General features: G+C 39.2%; 2 protein-coding genes across 3 annotated transcripts; one reads left to right on the top strand and one right to left on the bottom strand.

The window, feature by feature from the left end:
• LOC141777106 (mitochondrial adenyl nucleotide antiporter SLC25A24-like) lies at positions 1 to 12,373 on the bottom strand. Of its 2 annotated transcripts, XM_074651076.1 has the most exons (11): positions 12,287 to 12,373; positions 8,835 to 8,946; positions 6,176 to 6,302; positions 5,619 to 5,706; positions 5,388 to 5,499; positions 3,369 to 3,527; positions 3,112 to 3,264; positions 2,894 to 3,001; positions 1,639 to 1,806; positions 1,331 to 1,481; positions 1 to 1,080 (listed from the first exon to the last, which is right to left on the bottom strand). In XM_074651076.1, the coding sequence occupies exons 2-11, from the start codon at positions 8,943 to 8,945 to the stop codon at positions 899 to 901; spliced, it is 1,359 nt and encodes a 452-aa protein (XP_074507177.1). In that variant the 5' UTR covers position 8,946; positions 12,287 to 12,373; the 3' UTR covers positions 1 to 898. The 2 variants fall into 2 exon arrangements, with proteins under 2 accessions (XP_074507177.1, XP_074507176.1); XM_074651075.1 differs by lacking the exons at positions 8,835 to 8,946; positions 12,287 to 12,373 and adding an exon at positions 6,486 to 6,841.
• Positions 11,766 to 20,474, top strand: LOC141777107 (EEIG family member 2-like). Its single transcript, XM_074651077.1, has 11 exons — positions 11,766 to 12,054; positions 13,841 to 13,961; positions 14,254 to 14,283; positions 14,757 to 14,873; positions 15,398 to 15,444; positions 17,240 to 17,343; positions 17,717 to 17,812; positions 17,927 to 18,104; positions 18,302 to 18,438; positions 19,056 to 19,119; positions 19,355 to 20,474. Exons 1-11 carry the CDS (start codon positions 11,909 to 11,911, stop codon positions 19,395 to 19,397), a joined length of 1,083 nt encoding a protein of 360 aa, XP_074507178.1. The 5' UTR covers positions 11,766 to 11,908; the 3' UTR covers positions 19,398 to 20,474.
• Positions 20,475 to 21,347: the final 873 nt, after the last annotated feature.

Here is a 21,347-nt window from a genome sequence, read left to right on the forward strand (position 1 = left end):
TATTTCAGTCAATAACCAGTTGTTACTGTTTAAAAGGGTTACGCAGTAGTAACCATCATGAAAACCCATAAATAATCATAACTGAAAACAGATATATCTACAGTACATAAATGCAGTATATATATATATATATATATAGTAAAAAAAACACATCTGTTGATGTCACAGAGTTCACATTGAGTGGCTGTAAGGCACATTTAAATAACACACAGAGTTGGTGATTGCACAAGATGCATTTGTCTTCATTCTCACAGTATTCCAGTGTTCCACTTATTGATTTTTCAGGGCCAGTTATTTTTAGTAGACAGCTGCTGTCTGGAGCTGATGTCACTCTAGAGGCGTGTGTTTACAGCTTAGAAAAAGTGTTAAGTTACCTCTAAAGGGTGTGGACTTAAGACATTTAAACTGGCATAGTGTCATTTCACCTTAAAAACAGACCATTAACTCTGCTGTGGATAAGCTCCAGCTTGCTCAAAACAAAATAACTCATATGTCACCAAAAAGCACAACGGAATGTCCCATTGAGCTTTCATTTTTAAAAGAATAACGGTAGGATGAATTTAACAACCCATCATGCATTCTAATTTTTAGGCGTGCATTTAATACAGTACTATCTTTATGTCAAAACTGGCTTTGGACAGTGTACATATTTTGGAAATGCGTTGTGTATAGCAGTAGGATAAAAATTAAAGCATGCTCAGCACAAATGATAAATGCTTTAGCTACTGACAGATGACCCTTAGTGGGATACATACAGTTTTCCATCCGCTGAACTCCTGTGCCAGCTGGCGGAAGTCATGCTCTGTATGTTTGACGTCTGTCTGTCTGTCTTCTTTGAGTCATTTCAGGTATTTTTCAAGTCTAACAAATAAATGTTCTTTTTCATTTCCTTGCGGCATCATTTGGAAATTCCTAAGCCAGTCTTCATGTACTCGTAAACCACGTAGCTAATGCTGACAGCGGGGATGACTTTCATGAAGTTTGGCAGGATGCCCCGGTAAAGTCCGAAAAAGCCTTCTTTGGTTACAACCTTCTTCATCAGGCTGCTCATGGAGGGCTGGTCTGTCGCATCCAGAGACGCTGGAGAGAAAAAAGTAAGTTAAGGAGGTGGCGTTGCATCTGAAAAGCACGCTTTTACTCTTGTACTGTAGCCCTTCTCCACTACAGCCCACTTATTATGTGGGCTCTAACTCAAGTGTGTGTTTACAGAAAATATTGTCGCCTTTACAGGTGAGTTTTGTCACCACATAAACATCTTACCTATCATGAAAAACATTATACACTGTAAGTTTTGTCATCACGGTTATCAAGGATCAGATTTTTTTTTTACCTTGTGCCTGCATCCGTGTGCGCACAAGTGCGAGTGGATAGCTGGCCAGCTGGCCACAGGTGCTAGAGATGGTCCCGCAGGCCACCAACACCAGAACTCCAGGGTTAGCCGAGTCTTTGGCGTAGTGCGACAACCACGTGTTCTTCAGAGTCTGAGACGCAGGAGAAAGATGAATTGAACGAGTGTGCATCAGCATAAAACTAAAATTAATTTAATCCAAAATGAACTGGTTTATCGTGCATGCAAATTAGTTAATCAAGCAAAGTGCACTCTGTTGTGAAATATGACAAAAGGGGCAGAGCACCGACCTCATAAACAGCGAGGTCTATCCCAGCGTAGGGGATGATGCCCACTAAGTTTGGAACGTAGCCCCTGTAGAAAGCCTTGATTCCCTCCTTCCTCATGATCTTTTTGGCACAATCAAACATCCCTGAATACTGGCCCGTTTTCCCTAGGGTCAGTCTAGTTTTCAACACCTTAGAGAGAGAAAGTACAAAAGAAGAAAAAATTATTTTTTTGTTGTTGAAAAGAACACAAAACAGCTGACTTCATTTTATTTTGTGATGAAACAGTGTGTGAATTCCAATACCAATAGAGAGGTGCAGAGATGACGTATTTTTGTAGGCCAACCAGGTAGTTAGAATCGCCCTGGTTCCCATGACAAAAAGATAATGGGATTTTTCCATTGGATTTGGATTATTGCAGAAACTAAGCTCTCTGGCAAACAAATGTTTATGATACTTACAGGTTTTGTTCAGCAAGATAATCTTCAACAAATGAACACCACTTTTATTTTTTTTAAGTGTGAATGCAATCACCAGAAGTAAAAAGCTAACGTTGGGCTATAAACGAACTACACCACGGTTAAGACGCATAAAAGCTTCAAAATTCACAAGTGGGATATTTACTGATGTATTTTATATCGTAGAACAAACATTTAAATCTCTTAAGCTTGTGTTAACCACAGACCTTATTTCAGGCATCTAACTAAAAACACATTCAAAACACCCATTGACTTCCAGACGAGGGAACCAGAAGTGCTAAAATGCTAACTCATTTATGTATGTATGCCAGAAAGGATTTAGTATGTCCCAATACATAGGTTGCGTCCGATATTCCATACGAACATGCTATATAGTACGCTAAAACAGTATGTGAGTTGTTTTTTTTTGCATCTCCGAAACCTTAGTAGGAAACCAATAGTACGCGAATTGCATACTATTTCGGCGTAGTAAATGCATTGGACCAAAAATACCAGGATGTGATCCTTCATCTGGTCCCATTTTGCAAGCCAGCATGCTTTTCTGGCTATTCTGAAACACAATCCTCCGCGAAGCGGAAGATACGTCACATCGACTGAGCCGCCAAGAGAGTACAGACAGACGACAGCTCAATGACAGAAGCCACAATGACATATGACAGCTCATTCAAGAGGGTCAAAGTTCAAGGCACAATGTTATGACGGAGTAATTGTATGCATACTGCATGCAACAGTACATACTTTGAGTAGGCAGCTGCAGTATGTAGTAAAAGTAAAAAGAAAAGGTGCAACAGCTGTCTTACCTCCATTGGGTAGATGGCTGTCTGTGCTGTGGCTCCAGCCAGAGAACCAGCCATGAACCTCTTGTGTGTCTTAATCTTCTGGCCCTCAGATGATAACAACTTCTTATACTGCAGAACACATACAGAAAATAAATTATGTGTGTTCCAAATATGTTTAATGTTATAAAACTGTGATAAATACCAACTAATGTATAAAAATGTGCATTTTTGGAGCTTACTTGCTCATATGCCATGAATTTGATTGCCGTCTCAGGTGCAATCTTTAAAACGTTGATCCCGTTTCCCCGCCACAGTGAAGTCAGACCTCCCTCTTTGATCATCCGCTGGAAGCCCCCAACCAGGCTGATCCGGTTGGTCGTAGAAGAATGAACCTGTAGTACAAATATAGGTTTGCAAGACAGTTTCACACATATTTCTTAACCTATCCCCCCTAGGGAAAGAAACCATTTGTCCCTCTTTCTTTCATGTATCTCACCTGCATGAAGACTTTCATTCTGTCCAGAGGGGCAGTACCAGTGCGAGAGACGGCCCCCGCCACTGCACCTGCAGCGAGCTGCTTCCACCAGCCACCGGAGCTCTTCTCCTCCTCTGTGAATTCATCTGGGATGGCAAGACTGTCACCTATGTCCAGCACCTGGTGATTATTACATAAACACATTTGCTCAAATCACTGTCAGTATATGGCCATAACAAATACTGTAAGACGTCTTATAGCAGAATTATTCTGTCTTTGAGATTGTATCTCCCTCAGGAAGGCACATCAGAATCACCTTAATATAATAATCTCATTGTCTGGAGTCATTGTTGCCACTCACTGCTCTGGCTAGTGTGAGTCTAGCTCACCGGTTTATCCTGTGCTATATCATATGTTTGATATTTTTGTTTTTCACATTGATCACTTGTACTGCACTACTTTTAGGTCGCTTGTATTGCACTAATCACCTTAATATGTGTGCACATACAAGGAATTTGACTGTTTTTTGCAACTCTTTTCATGCATTTACTTAGAAATAGATTTAACACCTATAGGGACAAGGACAACAAAGCTGAACAAATAAAGGTTAAGAATAGACAGGACTGTTGTCACATGTCACACAGAGTCCGTTTGTGTGGTTGTCAGTGTGACAAAAAAAAATTCACAAGCCTACAAGCACTTCTCCTTTTGAGGTCTACTTTCACATTGATGCAGCAACTGCTTTTTCAAACCCACCAAAGTACCAGTTGTTCACTGGAGAGAGGGCAACTTTTACAAACCCTTGAATTTGAGGTTGAAAGCCAGGAATTAAACAATTAAACACACATTAGAAGCATAATATGCTTCTTTTCTCTGTATATTTGGTACAACTTGTGCAAAGAAAAGCTCACACTATGAGGGAAAAGCTAAAAAACTGCAAAGGTTGCAACTATTTTAACAACAAGCGAAGAATTTACCTCCTTTAGCTAGACCTGCTTGTGAAATCATAACCACTGAGCTGACTGAACCCTCGTCTTGCATGCTTTAGCTGTTTCAGATAAACATATCCAATGTTTTTCCAAAAGCATAAAGGTGTCTGTGACAAACGTGGTGCATTGGCAATTTAAAGCTGCAGTAGGCTGAATGTTTTTGGCATCATTGGGCAAAAATACCATAATAACACTTCAGCATATTGTAATTCAAGTGTTCTGAGAGATAAATAGACTTCGGCACCTCCTCATGGCTGTTTTCAGGCTTTAAAAAAATCTAGCCTGTGATGGGAGACTTTGACCAATCACAGGTGGCAGCTGTCAATCACTCGCAAACTCCGATCAAACAGTCAAACTATAACATATTTGATCAGCGCCGCCTAGTTTGACCGTTTGATCAGAGTTTGCGAGTGATTGACAGCTGCTCAGAGACGGCAGGCTCCAGCTCGGCTCTGATTGGTTGTTTTCCTCCAGTCTGTGAAACCTAGCAGATGCCATTAGGAGCACCGGAGGACACAGAGGCACATGATTTTTTCCAGATTACCTGTCTCATGCACTACTGTCAGGATATAGTAACCGTTTAATAAAAATAACTTTTTTTTAATTCATATTTGCTCCATTTCTAACCCACTGCTGCTTTAATGCAACTCTGCAGGGAAACACAATGCAGCTAGTTATGTGTCCTGCTGTCACCTCTACGGCACATTTATGGTATGAGAATGAAGTTCTGTCTGCTTTTGTTCCCTAAGATGCCATAAATATGCAGCGCAGTGAAGACTTTGCTCACGATGGAGCAACTATCTTGACAATGACATCTTTATTTGCACTAAGAAGAGGCGGAGGAACCAGCTGAGGAGAAACAGAGTGTGCTGCTGTGACCTAATTATGTAACAGACTAATCTTTCGAAGCTGGTGCCAAAATGTGGACTGCAGAGAAAATCCATAACTTCTAACACATGAGGACTGGACGTCATGTGATTAATTCTACTGCAATTGCCTCTTTGTTCGTCAGCAGAATTTGTTTGGAGTGAGTTTTTAGTATGTGTCGTACCGAGGAGTGTTTCCAGTGGCGTATGATCTCTTCCAGGTTGTGAGCGGGGCATAACAGGAAGTGTTCTCTCCACTCGTTCCAGTCCACCATCATGGTCCCATCAATGTCCATGCTAAGGAAACAAACAGAGACATCTTAACCTTTGATCAAAGCATATTGCTGACCATATAAAGCTACACACAACAAGCACACTCTAAATAGAAACAGTAGATAGAAAAGTGGAGGTCAAACCTCTGTAATATTTTCTGGGCATTCGCTCTGCTGATATCCATGCCCAGCTCTGCAAGGCACTGCTGGATCTCTGAGGCATCAATGCGCCCTGAAAACAACATTAAACAGAAATATGCTGCAGTGTAAACAGAGGATGAGTGGTTTTGTAAACATTCACTGGCACATGTCTGACATTATGTTGGTGCCAAGTATTTTTACAATGAGGCCACAGATTATAATACACATAGTGCACTTTCATAGACTAAGCTACTGGAGTTACCCTGCACTATACTCATTTTTGACAGTCTCTTCTGCACTATATTCATTTTTAACAGTCTCTGCTGCACTATATTCATTTTTTAAATAGTCCTGTATTTCAGTTGTTACCCTGCACTATATTCACTTTTAACAGTTTTCTTCATCTCCTTGTATTTTTATATCTGGTATATTTTTTGTACTTTGTACTACTAACTTTTTTTATTGCCTTTTTACTAACATGTTTTGCACTATGGAACTGTGATGCTGGAAACTTGAATTTCCCTCGGGATTAATAACGTTACTACCTATCTATCTCCTACCATCGTTGTTTCTGTCCAGACTCTTGAATGTCAGCCGCAGCTTCTTCTGGTGCTCTTTCAGATACTTGCTGAACTCGTTGAAGTCAAGACTCCCGTCTTTGTTCTGGTCACCAGATGACACGATTTTCTGCAGAGAGAGAGGAGATGCAGTCTAATGGGGTCATTTGCATCCTGCAGCAGTATCTGGGCGAGTCACACACACATGCACAGTCACACTACTAGGCACATTCATTGAATTCCATGCAAAACAAGCAGGCCAAACTCCTCTCAGTCACCCCCCATGGCTCCTGCATGCATGAGGTTGTTTTACCTGTGCGGCACCCTGGCGGAAAATGCCCATCGCCTTGAGGCCCGCTCGTAACTCAGCAACGTCCACCTTCCCATCTTTATTGGTATCAAGGCTCTCAAACAAGTCCTGGCACGACCTCTTGCTGTCTGCATCCCAGCATCGGGCGTTTGATAGTAAAAGCGTTCGTATCGTCTGATACATTGTGGGGCTAAATGTGCAAAGCAGCAGTCGCAGAGAGAGAGAGAGAGAGTCGCCCTGCCTGCAGTCAGGATCCGATTATTAAATCATATTGAAAATAATCCTGATCAAATCCAGATGTGAGCTCCCCGTTCGCGATTAAAAAGGTTTCCTGTTTCTTATGTTGCAGAGACTGTCCCGTGAAGAGGTGGTGTCCTCCTCCTTTAACGTTTACAGGCAAACTGCAGTAACCGAGGGCGGAGTCAGGACGACTACGTGGTTTTCTACGGAAAAAAAGCAGGAAAGATGGTGAAATAGAGAAGTGGTGGAATAAATATCCCCCCCTGGATTAACCGTGTGCATAATCCGGTTTATGTTTCTAAAAGTGACTTCCCCCATCTGTTCCTTTTACCCTTGCTCCCTGTGATATGTCATGGTGTATTATAAGGGGAATTTAATCTCTATATCTAGCAGGATGTGTCAGTAGAGAGAGAGAGAGAAACACACACAGTGTAGTGTTTCCTGCAGCGCTGCACCGCTGGTCGCCACTAGAGGGCGCTGTTTGCTCGCACAGAAGGTGGTGCACACAAGAGAAGGAGTCAGGGGCCCTGGAGGCATCTCTGGGCCCCTCAACAAGACTCATTCATTTTTTACTTGTGAATAGGTATTCCTGACTGTCAGAGGTGTTTTTTATTCAGCTCAGTGGCTATTTTTGAGACCCTACTGTTGTTGAGTAGGGGTGTAAGATGATACCTCTGTACCTGCGCTTTGCTGCTTTGACACCTGAATTTCCCCCTGGGGTTTAATAAAGATTCATCTTATCTTATCTTATCTTAAGAAAATATAGGAAAAAAATCAAATATTGTGATATTATGTTTTGTGATACTGTATCGATTCTCAAAAACACTGCAAAGATGAACTCAGTCAATTCTTTATTTAATTTGCAAAGAGATGCACCCTCTCAGTGTATGTGCCCTCTCTAAGTAGTGCTATGATGTAGGATGTTACGGGCACTGTTATAAATTCAAATGCAGATCCCACTGTTCTGATTGCATAAAAAAGTAAACTTTTTTTACTCTGATTTTATTCATACAGCAGTGTGTTTTTTATACGTTTTTTATAAAAAAATCACAATATATTGCTTTACTTACAGTATCACAATACAGTATATCACAATATATTGAATCGTAACCCCTGTATCATGATACGTATCGTATCGCCAGATTCTTACCAAAACACAGCCCTACTGTTGAGCAGAATATATTTATAGAGCTGCGATTAAAGGGACTGTTTGTAACTTCTTACACTTACACTCTTATAAATCATTGCGGTTCGGTGTTTCCTATGCGCTCGCGTGTGGCTACGCTGTTCCAACACAAACTACACAGAAGCACCAAAACCGCAAAGTTATATCTAGTGAAGTACGTCTTGCAAAACAGTGTCAGCTAATCCTGTTCCAGCCCCCCGAACACGGCCAGAAAACACAGGGGAGACGGTAACCCTGGTCTCCAGGGCCGGAGTCTATGCTCTTCTGCCTGCCTGCCATCACTCACACACCGCACTTGTTCTCGCTCGCTCCACCTCTCACGTGCATGCGCGCAGAAGAGTTACGTTATCGTCATCGACCAAAACTCCGGTGTCTCCCCCTATTCCTTCTGAACACGGTCGGGAGACACAGTATCAGCATCAATTCATGGAGAGACCTTCGTCTGGTCAGCTATATTGTGTTTTAGCTCACGTGTGTCGCCTCACTGTCTTGATTAATGCTCGTTCATGTCTATGGACGCTGACTTTCATTGACTTAACGGCCACAAGCAATTTCTGATTCTTACATAGAGTCCCTTTAATCGATTAGTTGTCAATTATTAAATTAATCACCAACCATTTTGATAAGCAATTACTCAGTTTTAATGATTTTTTTAAGAAAACAATAAGTCTAAATTCTCTGATTCCAGCTTCTTAAACGTGAATATTTTCTGGTTTCCTTACTCCTCTAGAACAGTAAACTGAATATATTTGAGTTGTGGACAGGGCCGGCTTAAAGCATAGGCCATATGGCGGTGGCCTAGAGCGCCATCTTCTGGGGGGTGCTGGTCACACTCTTAAAAAAATATTATATATATATATCTACTGTATATATATACAGTAGATATATAGATATAGATATAGATATAGTTTTTGTATGTATTGTACCAAGGAGTGTTTCCAGTAGCGTATGATCTCTTCCAGGTTGTAAGCAGGGCATAACAGGAAGTGTTCTCTCCACTCGTTCCAGTCCACCATCATGGTCCCGTCAATGTCCATGCTAAGGAAACAAACAGAGACCTCTTAACCTTTGATCTAAGCTTATTACTGACCATAAAGCTAGACACAAGCACACTACAGTGGATAGAAGTGGAGGTCAAACCTCTGTAATATTTTCAGGGCATTCTCTCTGCTGATAATCAGCTCTTTCTATGTACTTAGTTATGTTCTGCATTTGATATGATGACCTTTGCTATGTCTGCAAAAAATAAAAAAGGAAAGAAAACATATGGACAGTTTGTAAAATACTATACAGTATGATACACCACTTTCAGTGGTGGAGGAAGTATTAGTACCAATACCACGCTGTAAAAAAAAATGATACCTTAGTAAAAGTATGTAAATATAATCACAGAAAAGCAATTCTAAAAAAGTGAGTTTTAAAAGTGATTTAAAGGCGCAACATTTAATGCCTTAAATGATCTGAATACTTCTTCCACCACTGTTTAGACATAAATAAAATGTTCAATAATATAAACTGTATACAAATTATGAGTGTGTTCTTGCTGAATACCTTCAATGGTATCTATGGTCTGTTAGTTTTGGCTGTGGGAACTCCTTCCACCTACAGATTACAAGCTAACAGAGTTGTCATATGCTTATTTTGCATTTTTTTCTTCTTTTTGTCACATGCTTGCTGAATGAAAGTTTTTTCTCTTCTGTTTTTTCCACTTCTGTTTTAGGCAATACTTCTGTGGTCACGGGTATAACGTCACTTCAGGGCAAAACAGTCACTATATGCTGACAGTAGTGCATGAGACAGGTAATCTGAAAAAAATCATGTGCCTCTCCTCCAGTGTCTCCCAGTACTCCTAATAGAGTAGCAAAGTCCGATGGACCACCATGGGCCCTTATTTTAGAAAAAATATGAACGGTAGTCAACAGGGAGATACAAATATATTTTTTGATCCCGTTTGAATTGTGCCATGAATCACACATATACATATGGTTGTCAAATTTAAAACATAATTTTGCAAATCAAGAAATTTGCAGTTTGTTGTAAAACAAAAAAAGACTGACTAAACACCCAAAGGTGGTGTTTAGTGACGTCTCTTTCTCTGAAGCTACGATGCCTGTGTGTTTTGTATTGGGATGTACTCACACCAGCATCGGGTCTCAGTCGTTTTTTCTCTTCCCGGCTGATAAAAAGACCAGGAGTCGCTGGATAAAACCCATCAGGTTAGATAACATTCCCTCTGTGCATGGAACATAGCTAAGTTAGCTAGCTAGCAAGTAGTGGTGGCGTGTGTTGCGCGAGACGAGAGATGTAGTTCAATGAGTGGTTTCACAGTAAACACTAAATAATACTACGACAAACCTGCGACTTTCTTAACTTGCAAAATTATCTTTTAAATTGACAAACATCATATGTGTGATTCATGGTGCAAATCGAACGGGATCGCTGTTGACGACTGTTCATATACAGTATTTCTAAAATAAGGTCCCATGGGGTCCACTGGACCTCTATGGCATCTCTATGGCATCTCTATGGCATCTTCGGTATGGCATCTGCAAGATTTCACATACCGGAGGAAAACAACCAATCAGAGCCGAGCTGGAGTCTGCCGTCCAGCTGCCGTCTCTGAGCAGCTGTCAATCACTTGTGAACTCCGATCAAACGGTCAAACTAGGCAGCGCTGATCAAATATGAATCAATATTCTGTCACTCTAATGCCTATTTCTCGCCTTAGATGTTTTCAGAAACATCTTGTACTGTGCTGTTTAGCTGTAAAATGAGAAAGTTTGTGACCAGACAGCACACTTCATCCAGTACACTACAAGATGTTTCTTGCCATTAGGAGCACGGAGGACACAGAGGCACATGATTTTTTTTTTTTTTCAGATTACCTGTCTCATGCACTACTGTCAGTATATAGTGACCGTTTTATAAAAATAACTTTTTTTTAAAATCATATTTGCTCCAATTCTACCCACTGCTGCTTCAACTTTGAATGAGTTTCAGTTGTGCAGTGTGCGACCATTACAATAGCGACCTCGGTATTTCTCTTTTTTTTCATGCAGCCGCGGTGTCCAATCAAACGGTGGAATTTCCCGATGTCATGACTTATATTTTTCAGTGGGTGGGGAAGGAGGAGATTTGAACTTTATTCTCTCATTCTTATAATGTTACAACTTTTTTCTTGTAAAATTACGACTTTATTCTCGTAATATTACAACTTTTCTTCTCATAAAATTACAACTTTATTCTTGTAATATTACGACTTTTTTTCTCATAAAATTACGACTTTATTCCTGTAATATTACGACTTTTTTTCTTGTAAAATTACGAGTTTATCCTTGTAATATTATGACTTTTTTCTCGTAAAATTACAACTTTATTCCTCGTAATATTGTTACTTTTTTTCTTGTAAAATTACAGCATTATTCTCATAATATTACAACTTTTTTTCTCGTAAAATGATGACTTTATTCTCGTAATATTACTACTTTTTTTCTCATAAAATTACAACTTTATTCTTGTAATATTATTACTTTTTTCTTGTAAAATTACGACTTTTTTCTCGTAAACTTATGACTTTATTCTCGAAATCTCAGATATGTTTTTCCCTCCGTTTTAGGATATAGTGACCGTTTTATAAAAATAACTTTTTTTTAAATCATATTTGCTCCAATTCTACCCACTGCTGCTTTAACTTTTGAATGAGTCTCAGTTGTGATGTGTGCGACCATCACAATAGTGAGTCATGCAGCCGTGGTGTCCAATCAAACGGTGGAATTCCCCTGACGTCATGACTTATATTCTTCAGTGGGTGTGTTAGGAAGAGATTTGAACTTTGAATCATGTCTGCTGGAGACTCCTCCAGTAACACAGCAACAACCAGCAGCAACAGCTGAGAGAGCAGCAGAGACCAGCAGCAGCACGGAGAGCAGGAGAAGAGTAGCTACAGCTGTCTGTCAGCTTTAACACTTCTTTACCCAGTCACTGACGTTTAGGATATATCATGTCGTTCATCCTTATGAAGAAGAAGAAGTTTAAGTTTAGAGTAAACTTCGACCTGGAGGAGTTGTCATCGGTTCCCTTCGTCAACGGAGTTTTATTCTGTAAAGTTAGACTCCTAGATGGAGGCTTTGGAGAAGAGTCGTCTCGGTAAGATCTTTTTTTTCTTCACTATTTATAGCAACAGTTCACCCTGGTTGTTAGAACAAGCTCCAACTAAACGTGAGAGAAAGTTTTTAACCGCTGTGTAACGGTTAGTTAACGTTCATCTAACGTTACACCACAGTATAGCTATCAACTATAACGTTATACTAATTATACTAGCTATAAACTACTAGTTTAGACTAAGCTGGAAACTGTGTGTATATTAAGGTAACGTTACCGAGTTGAAGACGTGCTCCTCACTGTGAAGATAAATAATAGTTTTCGTTATTCTATGTAACGTTCATGCAACAGTTGATTACAGCAGTTGCTAAGCAACAGCTGTGAGTTAACGTAGCTAGATGTCTGGCTGGAGCAACATGATTTTATTTCAGTTCAATAATAATAATTATAACATTATTACTATTCTTAATATTTTATTTCAGTCAATAATAAGAATAATATTAATAATAACATTATTACTATTCTTATTATTTTATTTTCGTCAATAATAAGAATAATAATAATAATAACGCTAATATTATCATTACGTTATTTTATTTCAGTCAATAATAATAATAATAATAATAACACTATTATTATCATTACGTTATTTTATTTCAGTCAACAATAAGAGTAATAACATTATTAATATTCTTATTATTTTATTTATTTATTTATTTGGGGGGTGATTGTTTAAAAGATACAGATACTCCTTGATGACGAATTTGTATCAGGCTAAGTTTCTCTCTCTTTCATTTGTCTTGTCGTCCATTGCAAAGAAAACACACTAGGTTAGTCCCCTTCCTGTCTGGGATTATAAGTGCTTGTAACGTTAGCATTTAAATGAGTCACTGTGGAAAAAGGGACACAGGCGTAGCACATCATGTCAACCACTAACCCTCATTACTTTGCCATGGTAACTGTCTGTTCCCAAACACTTAGTCTACCCTGCTCCAACCACAACTTTATTCTCTTTTTCAAAGACAAGAAGCATATTGACAATTGTGTATAATATATATGGGGTGTATGAAAATTCACATTTTTATATTATTTCTATGTATACTATTATTGTTATGTTTCTTCACTTACATTAACAGCTGTAAATAATGAGTTGAACCACTAGATATAGTTTAAGTAGCTTTACTGTTCCAGTGCAAATTCAATCATACAGATATCACTCCGCTGACATACTACTACTTGTATCAGTTAACAAAAAGTAGTGCCTTTTCTAAGTATAAGTGTTCTTTTTCCCAAATAAATAACATCTTTTTTTTTTATAATTCCTAAAAGATCTATCTTAATGTTATCAATCCATAATAATATAACCTTTCAAAATGTACTATAAAGCTAAACCCCCCTTTTGCTGCCAGTGGTCATCATTGTTTACTCTGTACTTTCTGCATGTCCCCTGTGAAGTCAGATTTACTAATATAGGCCAAAATCAATTTGCCTCACAGGGCTGCCTTCTTCCAAAAGCTCCACATGTCAAGTGCAGCGAGCATTAGACTGAAGTGTTGCACACATTTACACCTGACCAGTTGGAATTAGCAAACAGGATGACTGAATACATTATCTAATAGATGTCTGAGATAGCTCAATGCCTAAATTAAGACCATAATCTCTCAACAATCTTTCATCATTCTTGATGACACATCTGCCTAACACACTCTGTGGGTAAACCATACACAGATGTGGCAGATTTGTGGTTAATATCTGCTCTTTCAGTATTCAGTATGCCTGTGTGTTTTAGTTTCTGTAGGAAGAAGTGTTTCTAAATGTACTTCTCTCACAGGGAGCAAGTCCAAGCCAACTGTGTACACTGGAGGAAGAAGTTCTCTTTCGTGTGTAAGATGAGTGCCAATGCTGGGACAGGTGTGCTGGATCCCTGTTTGTGCCGGGTGTCTGTGCGCAAGGTACAAGATGTTTTTTTTTTCTGCCATTATCTCTATTTTGTTGACACTACAAAAATGCATAGTTAGCAATTTCCACAGCTGAGTCCAGATAGGTAACTGAGACTTGAATGTGCTAAGAAAATGTTTATGTACGTAAGATCAAACGTTAATTTGTAACCATATCACAAGTGCTTTGTGCAGACAGTGGACATACTGCAAGGACTCACAGAGGTTTTAATGAAAATAGTGTGTGACATAGTAATGAAACAGCCAATTGTAACCTCACTGATTTTTGTGTTTTGGTCATTTTTAGGAATTGAAGGGTGGAAAGACTTTTGCAAAGGTAATACTTCTGTTCTTAAGTCTCTAGAGTGCCATTTGTTGTAAACACAGCAGCTTAAGTGCCAGATATCTATTAGAACAGTCTTATCATAAAAGTTATGTGATAACAGTCGGCCTCCAAATGTCCTTAGAGGACTTTTCACTGAGGTACTAAGAATGTTTTTATTTCTAGTTTCCGGCTTTGGTTACTGATTGAAAAAATGCTGTAAATCCTACGCTATGTTAACCAATAACTTTAGTGACGAGTTAAAGAATTTGGTTATGGGATTTCTCAAGGATTGAAACTCCCATCTCAGACAGGTGTGGTGTGTTTCAAAACCTGACCTGAGCTAGGTTTCTATAGATGTTTCATAAAAACCAATTATCATAGGATGAAGCTTTACGTGCAAATAGATTGTTAATGCTGACACTTTAACAGAGATAAACTGAGTCTCAGATGGTTCTAACTGGTTGATCTCTTATATCCCTTTGCAGCTGGGCTTTGCTGACTTGAACCTGTCTGAGTTTGCCGGGTCTGGCAGCACCACGCGACGGTGTCTCCTAGAGGGATATGACACCAAGAACACCAGACAGGACAACTCAATCCTGAAGGTGTGGTAGCGTTTTAACTCACAGCTCCACAATCCTTATTTAAATGTTGCTGGAAATGCCATTTAGAGTCTCTACCACACTGGCGATGTATTGGTACAGTCCAATAGTTTATTATTACATGTCTGTCTGTGAAATATAATGCATTTTAGCAAAGCCTAGATAAGCCTAAAACCAGTTCTTGCGAAACAGTGTTGCTCTTAAGCAAGCAGCAGAAGTAGACACTCTATTTGAAAAAAGTTGGATTTATGTCATCGATGAAAAAGTTGAATGCCCTGCTGACAGTAAATGCCACACATGTCTGAGCCTGTGATCCATAAACTGCCTGAGCCATGGGAGTGGATTTGGAATATGCTGAGTCTTCCTGGGGCACAGATCTATAATGGGCGTACATTTCACAAAATGTTCCAAACCTTAGTCAATAGCAACCCCATTTAACCACACTACACAGGAACACTGCAGCTTTTTTCTGCTTCACATGTACAGTTGCTTAAAACTGACATTACATTCCTCTTTTCCTGTTACAGGTTGTCATCACCACACATCTTATGTCTGGAGACCCCTGTTTTAAAACGTAAGAGCTCATTTTGACCATATTCATCTGTTCAGCTCTATTACTCATCGTGAATGTCTGAATAATAAGGAAATGTTGGCTTGTGTGTTATGTTTAAGTTTATTCAACTACAAAACGTATGGTTGTGGTTACAAAGGAAGTACTATGTCCCCCACTTGCAGAAGTCTGCATCTAACCACAGAGGAAAGTGTTCTCATCACATCCTGTCTGTCACCAAACTGAAAACACTCTATTGTACGATACTACTGAGGATTTAAAGTTATGAAGTATTATACTGCAGCTGAGAACTTATCAGACTCTTATCTGAAAGGTAATAACACCTCACCCAGACATTAATCTGCACGACCTCGGCAGTGAGCAACAACTGAGCCCAGAGGTTGTATTTTCTCTTTTGTCACGAGCTGCATGTAGAACTATTTGTCACGAAGGATGTGATGTAACTACCCATTCCTGTCAAAGCCTGTACCATTTGCAAACAGTCAACTTTCTTCAGGTCTTTCCTTACTCTTACTCTTTTCCGTACTCTTTCATGTTTCAACTCCCTCTCAGTATAATAATACACACGCTGCTGCCTAGGAGATGTCTAAAGTGTAAAGTCAATAATGTCCTAGTCATTCATCCCACCAGTGTTACTCATAATGTGTGCGTGAAGGAACAAGAGAGATGACGTTCGTTTTTTTTTCACTGTTTGTCTGTCACTATTTGCCTGCCTCTCCGCCCTCATTCCTCTGTGTAACATAGCAGCTCAGTAGCACAGATATGGGGTTTCCCGTGTTAATATCCAGGAGTTGCTAAAAGTAATTCTGTTTTAATAGACTTATTACTTAAACATTTATAACTACTGTATAACTTGAACAAAGAAACTGTTGGCTTTGATGTTTGCTTGCTGGTGTGTTTAAATATCTGCAGTTTACACAGTATTTCTACATGTAAAGGTATGTTTAATGACTCTAAACAAAAAACATCGCAGTGTTACTGCAGTTCTAGGCTCGATCAGAGTAATATGCCAATTTTAATATCGCGATAAGCAATATTTTGTGTCATCTATTCACCAGTTGAGGTACAGTATGCCACAAGTATATGTGGAGGAAACACACCACGCAGATGATATTTCTAGATAATGGCAAGCTTAAGAATATCTCAATAAGGTTTCTACATAAACTAGTAAAGTATTTTATGTTGGACATTTACATTACAGCTCCAATAGTCAAAATAATTACGACAAAGTCCCTATGTGTAGAGGTTTTATGTAATTATAGCTTCTTTAGAGTGTTTGGCACAAGTTGATGTTTATAGGAGTCAATCCCAGTGTAGCAGCCATAGACTGTATATAAGAAGTGGACGTAGTCACCGTGACGTCACCCATTGGTTTGTGGACCATAAACTCATGTTTACAATGTTTACTGAGGTAATAAATCAGGTGAGAAGTACGGTCATTTTCTCACAGACTTCTATACAATCTGACTTCTTTTTGCAACCAGAGGAGTCGCCCCCTGCTGGCTATTAGAAAAAAATGCAGGTTTAAAGCACTTCCGCATTGGCTTCACTTTATAGACCCCAGAGTTGCCCACTGGTAGCAGCGTGCATTGCTGTGTGCTGCCATGTCATTCTGTATCCTACCAGTAGGTGTCAACAAAGTCAAAAATGGTCAGTCCTACACATAGGGGCTTTAATCTGGCTAGCGTCCAATTTGTAGAGCAGAGCAGTTGAAGGGGCTCTTTCCAACAACACTCAGTGATACTTAAGACACCACCACGCTCCTCAGTAACATCACTCTTTCTTGTGTTCCCTTTAGTCCCCCATCTACTGCCATGACTCTGGGAAACCCACAGGCCGAAGCAGAGTGTCTCCTTGAGGACAGAAAGGGAGGGGACATGCACATACCCTATTCACTCACTGGTATGTATATATAGGCTTAAAAGACTTTGCTGTTCCTTACAATAGCAAGACTTTAATTATAGCTTCTCAGTTCTTGACAAACGCAAATCAGCAGCTTTTGTTGTAGACAGTAGTTTTGACAAGGTTCTACAAAGAACCGTCCTTCATGAGGTACCATGATTGTTCAGTAGTCAACCGTAGCATCAGTGTTTTTGTTTCACAAGCCAAGAATAAAAAGCATCATAAAGAAACTAAAACTACTTGCATCCTCTAGGGTTTGACCTTAAAGAAGGGACGTTTTACCTCTGTGTACATATTTACAAAAAGTTCATGATCAATCTTGTGATTTTAAAATGTTTCCACTGAGTGTGTGTGTGTTTTTTTTTTCATGTAGAGACTCCAGTAAAGTCAGTGTCGGTCCCAGAGGAGCTGGTAGCGTACGGTCACTCTAGGACACCCAGCCATGCGAGTCAGCAGTCCAAAATCTCAGGTACCAAACACAGAGACACACATTTACTCCCTTTAAACAAAAGTAACATTACTACCACAGCAGTTACACGAATCATAAGCAAAACCTTAATATTTTTTTCCTCTCCTCCTGTAGGTTACAGCTCGAATCACTCCAGTTTAACAGATCTGTGCCATCGGAGGAGCGCGTCAGGAGGTTCTGCCAGTACAGGCATCGGCAGCATCCTGGAACCCGGTGATCAGCCGGGGGAGAGCAGGACCACTCCCCCAGTCTCTGCATCTGAACACCCCTCCACTCCTGCTAAATTTCCAAGGTAATCCTTTTATTTTTTCTTCTCACCCTTCTTTTTTACCATATTTTCTATACCGGTTTTGACCTTTATGTATAATGACCTTGTTATAAACAAGCCCCATGTTTCTATTTTCCACTAAATGTATGGCCTTATGTCTCTTTTTTTCCCTATGAAGCATGTTTGTGTAATTTTCAACGCTGTTTCCGTTCCTCCATTAGACACCCAGTAAAGCAGAACTCAGTGGAGAATCAGCTGAAGAGAGTTGATGCCACCAGGCCGGATGCCGATGACATAATAGAGAAAATCCTGCAGAGCCAGGATTTCAGCCATGGCGTCTTGGACTCCAGTGCGGAGGGTGTGTACAACTTCCTAATCTGTAACTTAGTGGACTGAAGGCTGACTTGGAAAGTTGCCTACAATCCTGCTGATAGGATCAAATTACCTTGAGGTGTTGCAATGCAGCAATGCAATGTCTTGAAGTACTTCCTGCAAATGCTGACTGCTGATTGGATGTTTATGATGGCAAAACGTCAATTTGGACCATACTTACATACTTACCAGTTTAAATATTAACGTTTATTTGATTAAGGATTACAGAGGTTAGGTTGCATATAATTAATATGAATATCACAAGGGCAGTTTAACCTCACTGATAGCAGAGCACACATTGTGACTGCCATGTTATAAACTCCTGCCCTTAACCAAAGACTTAATGAAGAGGGGAGTCGTTTATTGTGTTAAGAAATGGTGACTCTCTATTAATTGAGACTGATGTTGCATCTTTTGACAGTGTTGCTCAACTACTTCCCTTAATGTTCTTCAAAAGATCTCATCAGCTTTACAACAATGCTCACCCCCATTCAACTATTGTCATTTATTTTGAGAATTTCTAGAAATTGTGTGAGCCTGACTGTGTGCTGATTGGCAGTATCCTTATTTCTAATGTGTGTGTGTTTTTGTGTATTGCTGCAGAGGAGGGGCTCAGCTTGTTTGTTGGTCCTGGTGGGAGTACAGCCTTGGGAAGCCAGCATATGAGGTGGGTGTGATTATGTAACTGTGGGTGCCACGCTGCAGTCATTTACTACAAATCTAAATTCATTGCAGATATGCAAAATGGGGATTCTAATAAGCAATGCAGTATTACTTTCAATTTCCCCAACATGGTATTTGTTCTGTATATAAAAGCAAAGCAAATGCACCGAAGCAGCAGCCAGATCAGATAACCACCCTCATTTCCTGTCATGTAACTCATTGTGGTATTTCTCTTTCAGGGTCGCAGCTGGAGCCTTTGAGCAGGTGGTGATCAAGCGCTAGGCTTTGGGAAGCATGTGCCTGTCATAAGGGTGCCGTATTACACCGATGCGGGGGACACAAGACTTGAGTTGTGGAGGCGCCATCAGAACTTGCTCCAGCCTCACTCAAGTAGATTTAGTTTCTCTTACGCAATCCCCTCTGCATCTGACCTACAGTGTCTGCTGACCAGGAGAGCCTCCTAGTGTTCAAGAAGTGGAAGTGAAGGCCACATTATTGGAACATTTTGGTGACTGAGATAACCGGTGTACTGTTGGTCTTCTTCTAAGACTAGGGGTTAGTACTGTAATTCTACACATATCGTTCACCCATCTTTGTAACATTTGAGCTGTTAAGGGGTTTCTCTGTTATTTAAAAAAGTATGCTTAAGTATCCAACATGCTTTTACTTTGGTACGGTTGATTTTGTTTCACCATTTTACTTGTAACATAAGTGGCTTGAGGGGGGACTGTGTCGGTTCCTTGAAGTCCCATATATTTAAGCAATAGAAAACTGACATTGTGAAATTCACAGCACCATTTTGTGTCATTAGCTCAGACCCATCACAGATAAACACCTCTACTCACCTGGTTGTGAGGGAGGATGACTGCATTTAAAATACCAGGAAGATTTTAAGTTTCGTTCCTTCGGTACGATGTCTATTTTGTGTGTGTGTGTGTGCATGTGCGTATGTCTGTTGTCTGTAAAGTCAAAAGTAATGAATATATTTTTACCACTGATTTTGTAAAAGTGCCAAACTTAGTAAAATGTATATATGCTGCCACTTATGAAGTCATATCTAAATTATGTAAACTATGTATGTACTGAAAGGCGGCTGTGTGCCCATGATGTTTTTAAGTTATATATATGTTGTTTTTAAGATGTTAAAATGTTGATGTTGTATTTAACCTTCCTATTGTCTTCCCGTCGACCGTGCAACTTTTGCTCTGGTTTGACGGTTTATAAAGAATACGGCATAAATTATCACCCAATTCTGTGTAACACTTTTTTGGCCAACCTCATTCCAACTCATTACCACAAGTTTTGTACTTTTTTGGGGGGAGGGGAGATTTATGATTAATAAACATTATTTCCATTAAATTACACCTAATATTTTTTTGTTAAAAAAACACGGTATGATAACTACATGTTATCATTACAGAATATATTTATGTGTTTGCGCAGTCATCAGTTTAACAATTTAAAACCATTTGGTGTGTGCATACATCAGGAGCCGGCAACCTTTACTTATCAAAAGAGGCATTTTAGTCAAAATTTTAAAAAAATTCTGTCTGGAGCCGTAAAACATTTAAGCATCGTGATGAAGGTAACACATCTTATAATCTAAGTATATAGTATATAAGTCTAATGTAGTGAGAGCCAAAGTGCAAATGTGCGACGGAGTATAAGGGCCACATTGAGGGAAAAAAAAACTGAGACTTCCAGAATAAAGTCATAACTTTACGAGAAAAAAGTCGTAATATTACGAGAATAAAGTCATAACTTTACGAGAATAAAGTCGTAATATTACGAGAATAAAGTCATAACTTTACGAGAATAAAGTCGTAATATTACGAGAATAAACCCATAACTTTACAAGAAAAAAAGTTATAATATTACAAGATTAAAGTCATAACTTTACGAGAAAAAAAGTTATAATATTACAAGAATAAAGTCATAACTTTACGAGAAAAAAAGCCTTACCATTACGAGAAAAAAGTCGTAATATTACGAGAATAAAGTCAAAACTTTACGAGAATAAAGTCGTAATATTACGAGAATAAAGTCATAACTTAACGAGAAAAAAATTAAACAACACGTAAAATTACTACTTTATAATATTATGACTTTATTCTTGAAATCTCAGATGTATTTATTTTTCCTCAATGTGGCCCTGATACTCATACCATAGACCTACAACAATGATAAATAAAAATGAAAACGTAAACAATAAACAGTTATTCATTTCCATTG

Source organism: Sebastes fasciatus, chromosome 11 (assembly GCF_043250625.1).
Source record: "Sebastes fasciatus isolate fSebFas1 chromosome 11, fSebFas1.pri, whole genome shotgun sequence".
NCBI classification, from domain to species: Eukaryota; Metazoa; Chordata; class Actinopteri; order Perciformes; family Sebastidae; genus Sebastes; species Sebastes fasciatus.

What these genes read in the sequence shown, in the direction of transcription:
- LOC141777106 (XM_074651075.1), bottom strand. Translation starts at nt 6,665, where the DNA reads ATGTATCAGACGATACGAACGCTTTTACTATCAAACGCCCGATGCTGG. An exon ending in TCCGCCAGGGTGCCGCACAG is followed by an intron (nt 6,303 to 6,485) that starts GTAAAACAACCT and finishes CTCTCTCTGCAG; the next exon opens with AAAATCGTGTCATCTGGTGA. An exon ending in CACACGGATGCAGGCACAAG is followed by an intron (nt 1,081 to 1,330) that starts GTAAAAAAAAAA and finishes TTTTCTCTCCAG; the next exon opens with CGTCTCTGGATGCGACAGAC.
- LOC141777107 (XM_074651077.1), top strand. Translation starts at nt 11,909, where the DNA reads ATGTCGTTCATCCTTATGAAGAAGAAGAAGTTTAAGTTTAGAGTAAAC. An exon ending in GGAGACCCCTGTTTTAAAAC is followed by an intron (nt 15,445 to 17,239) that starts GTAAGAGCTCAT and finishes TGTTCCCTTTAG; the next exon opens with TCCCCCATCTACTGCCATGA. An exon ending in ACTCCTGCTAAATTTCCAAG is followed by an intron (nt 18,105 to 18,301) that starts GTAATCCTTTTA and finishes TTCCTCCATTAG; the next exon opens with ACACCCAGTAAAGCAGAACT.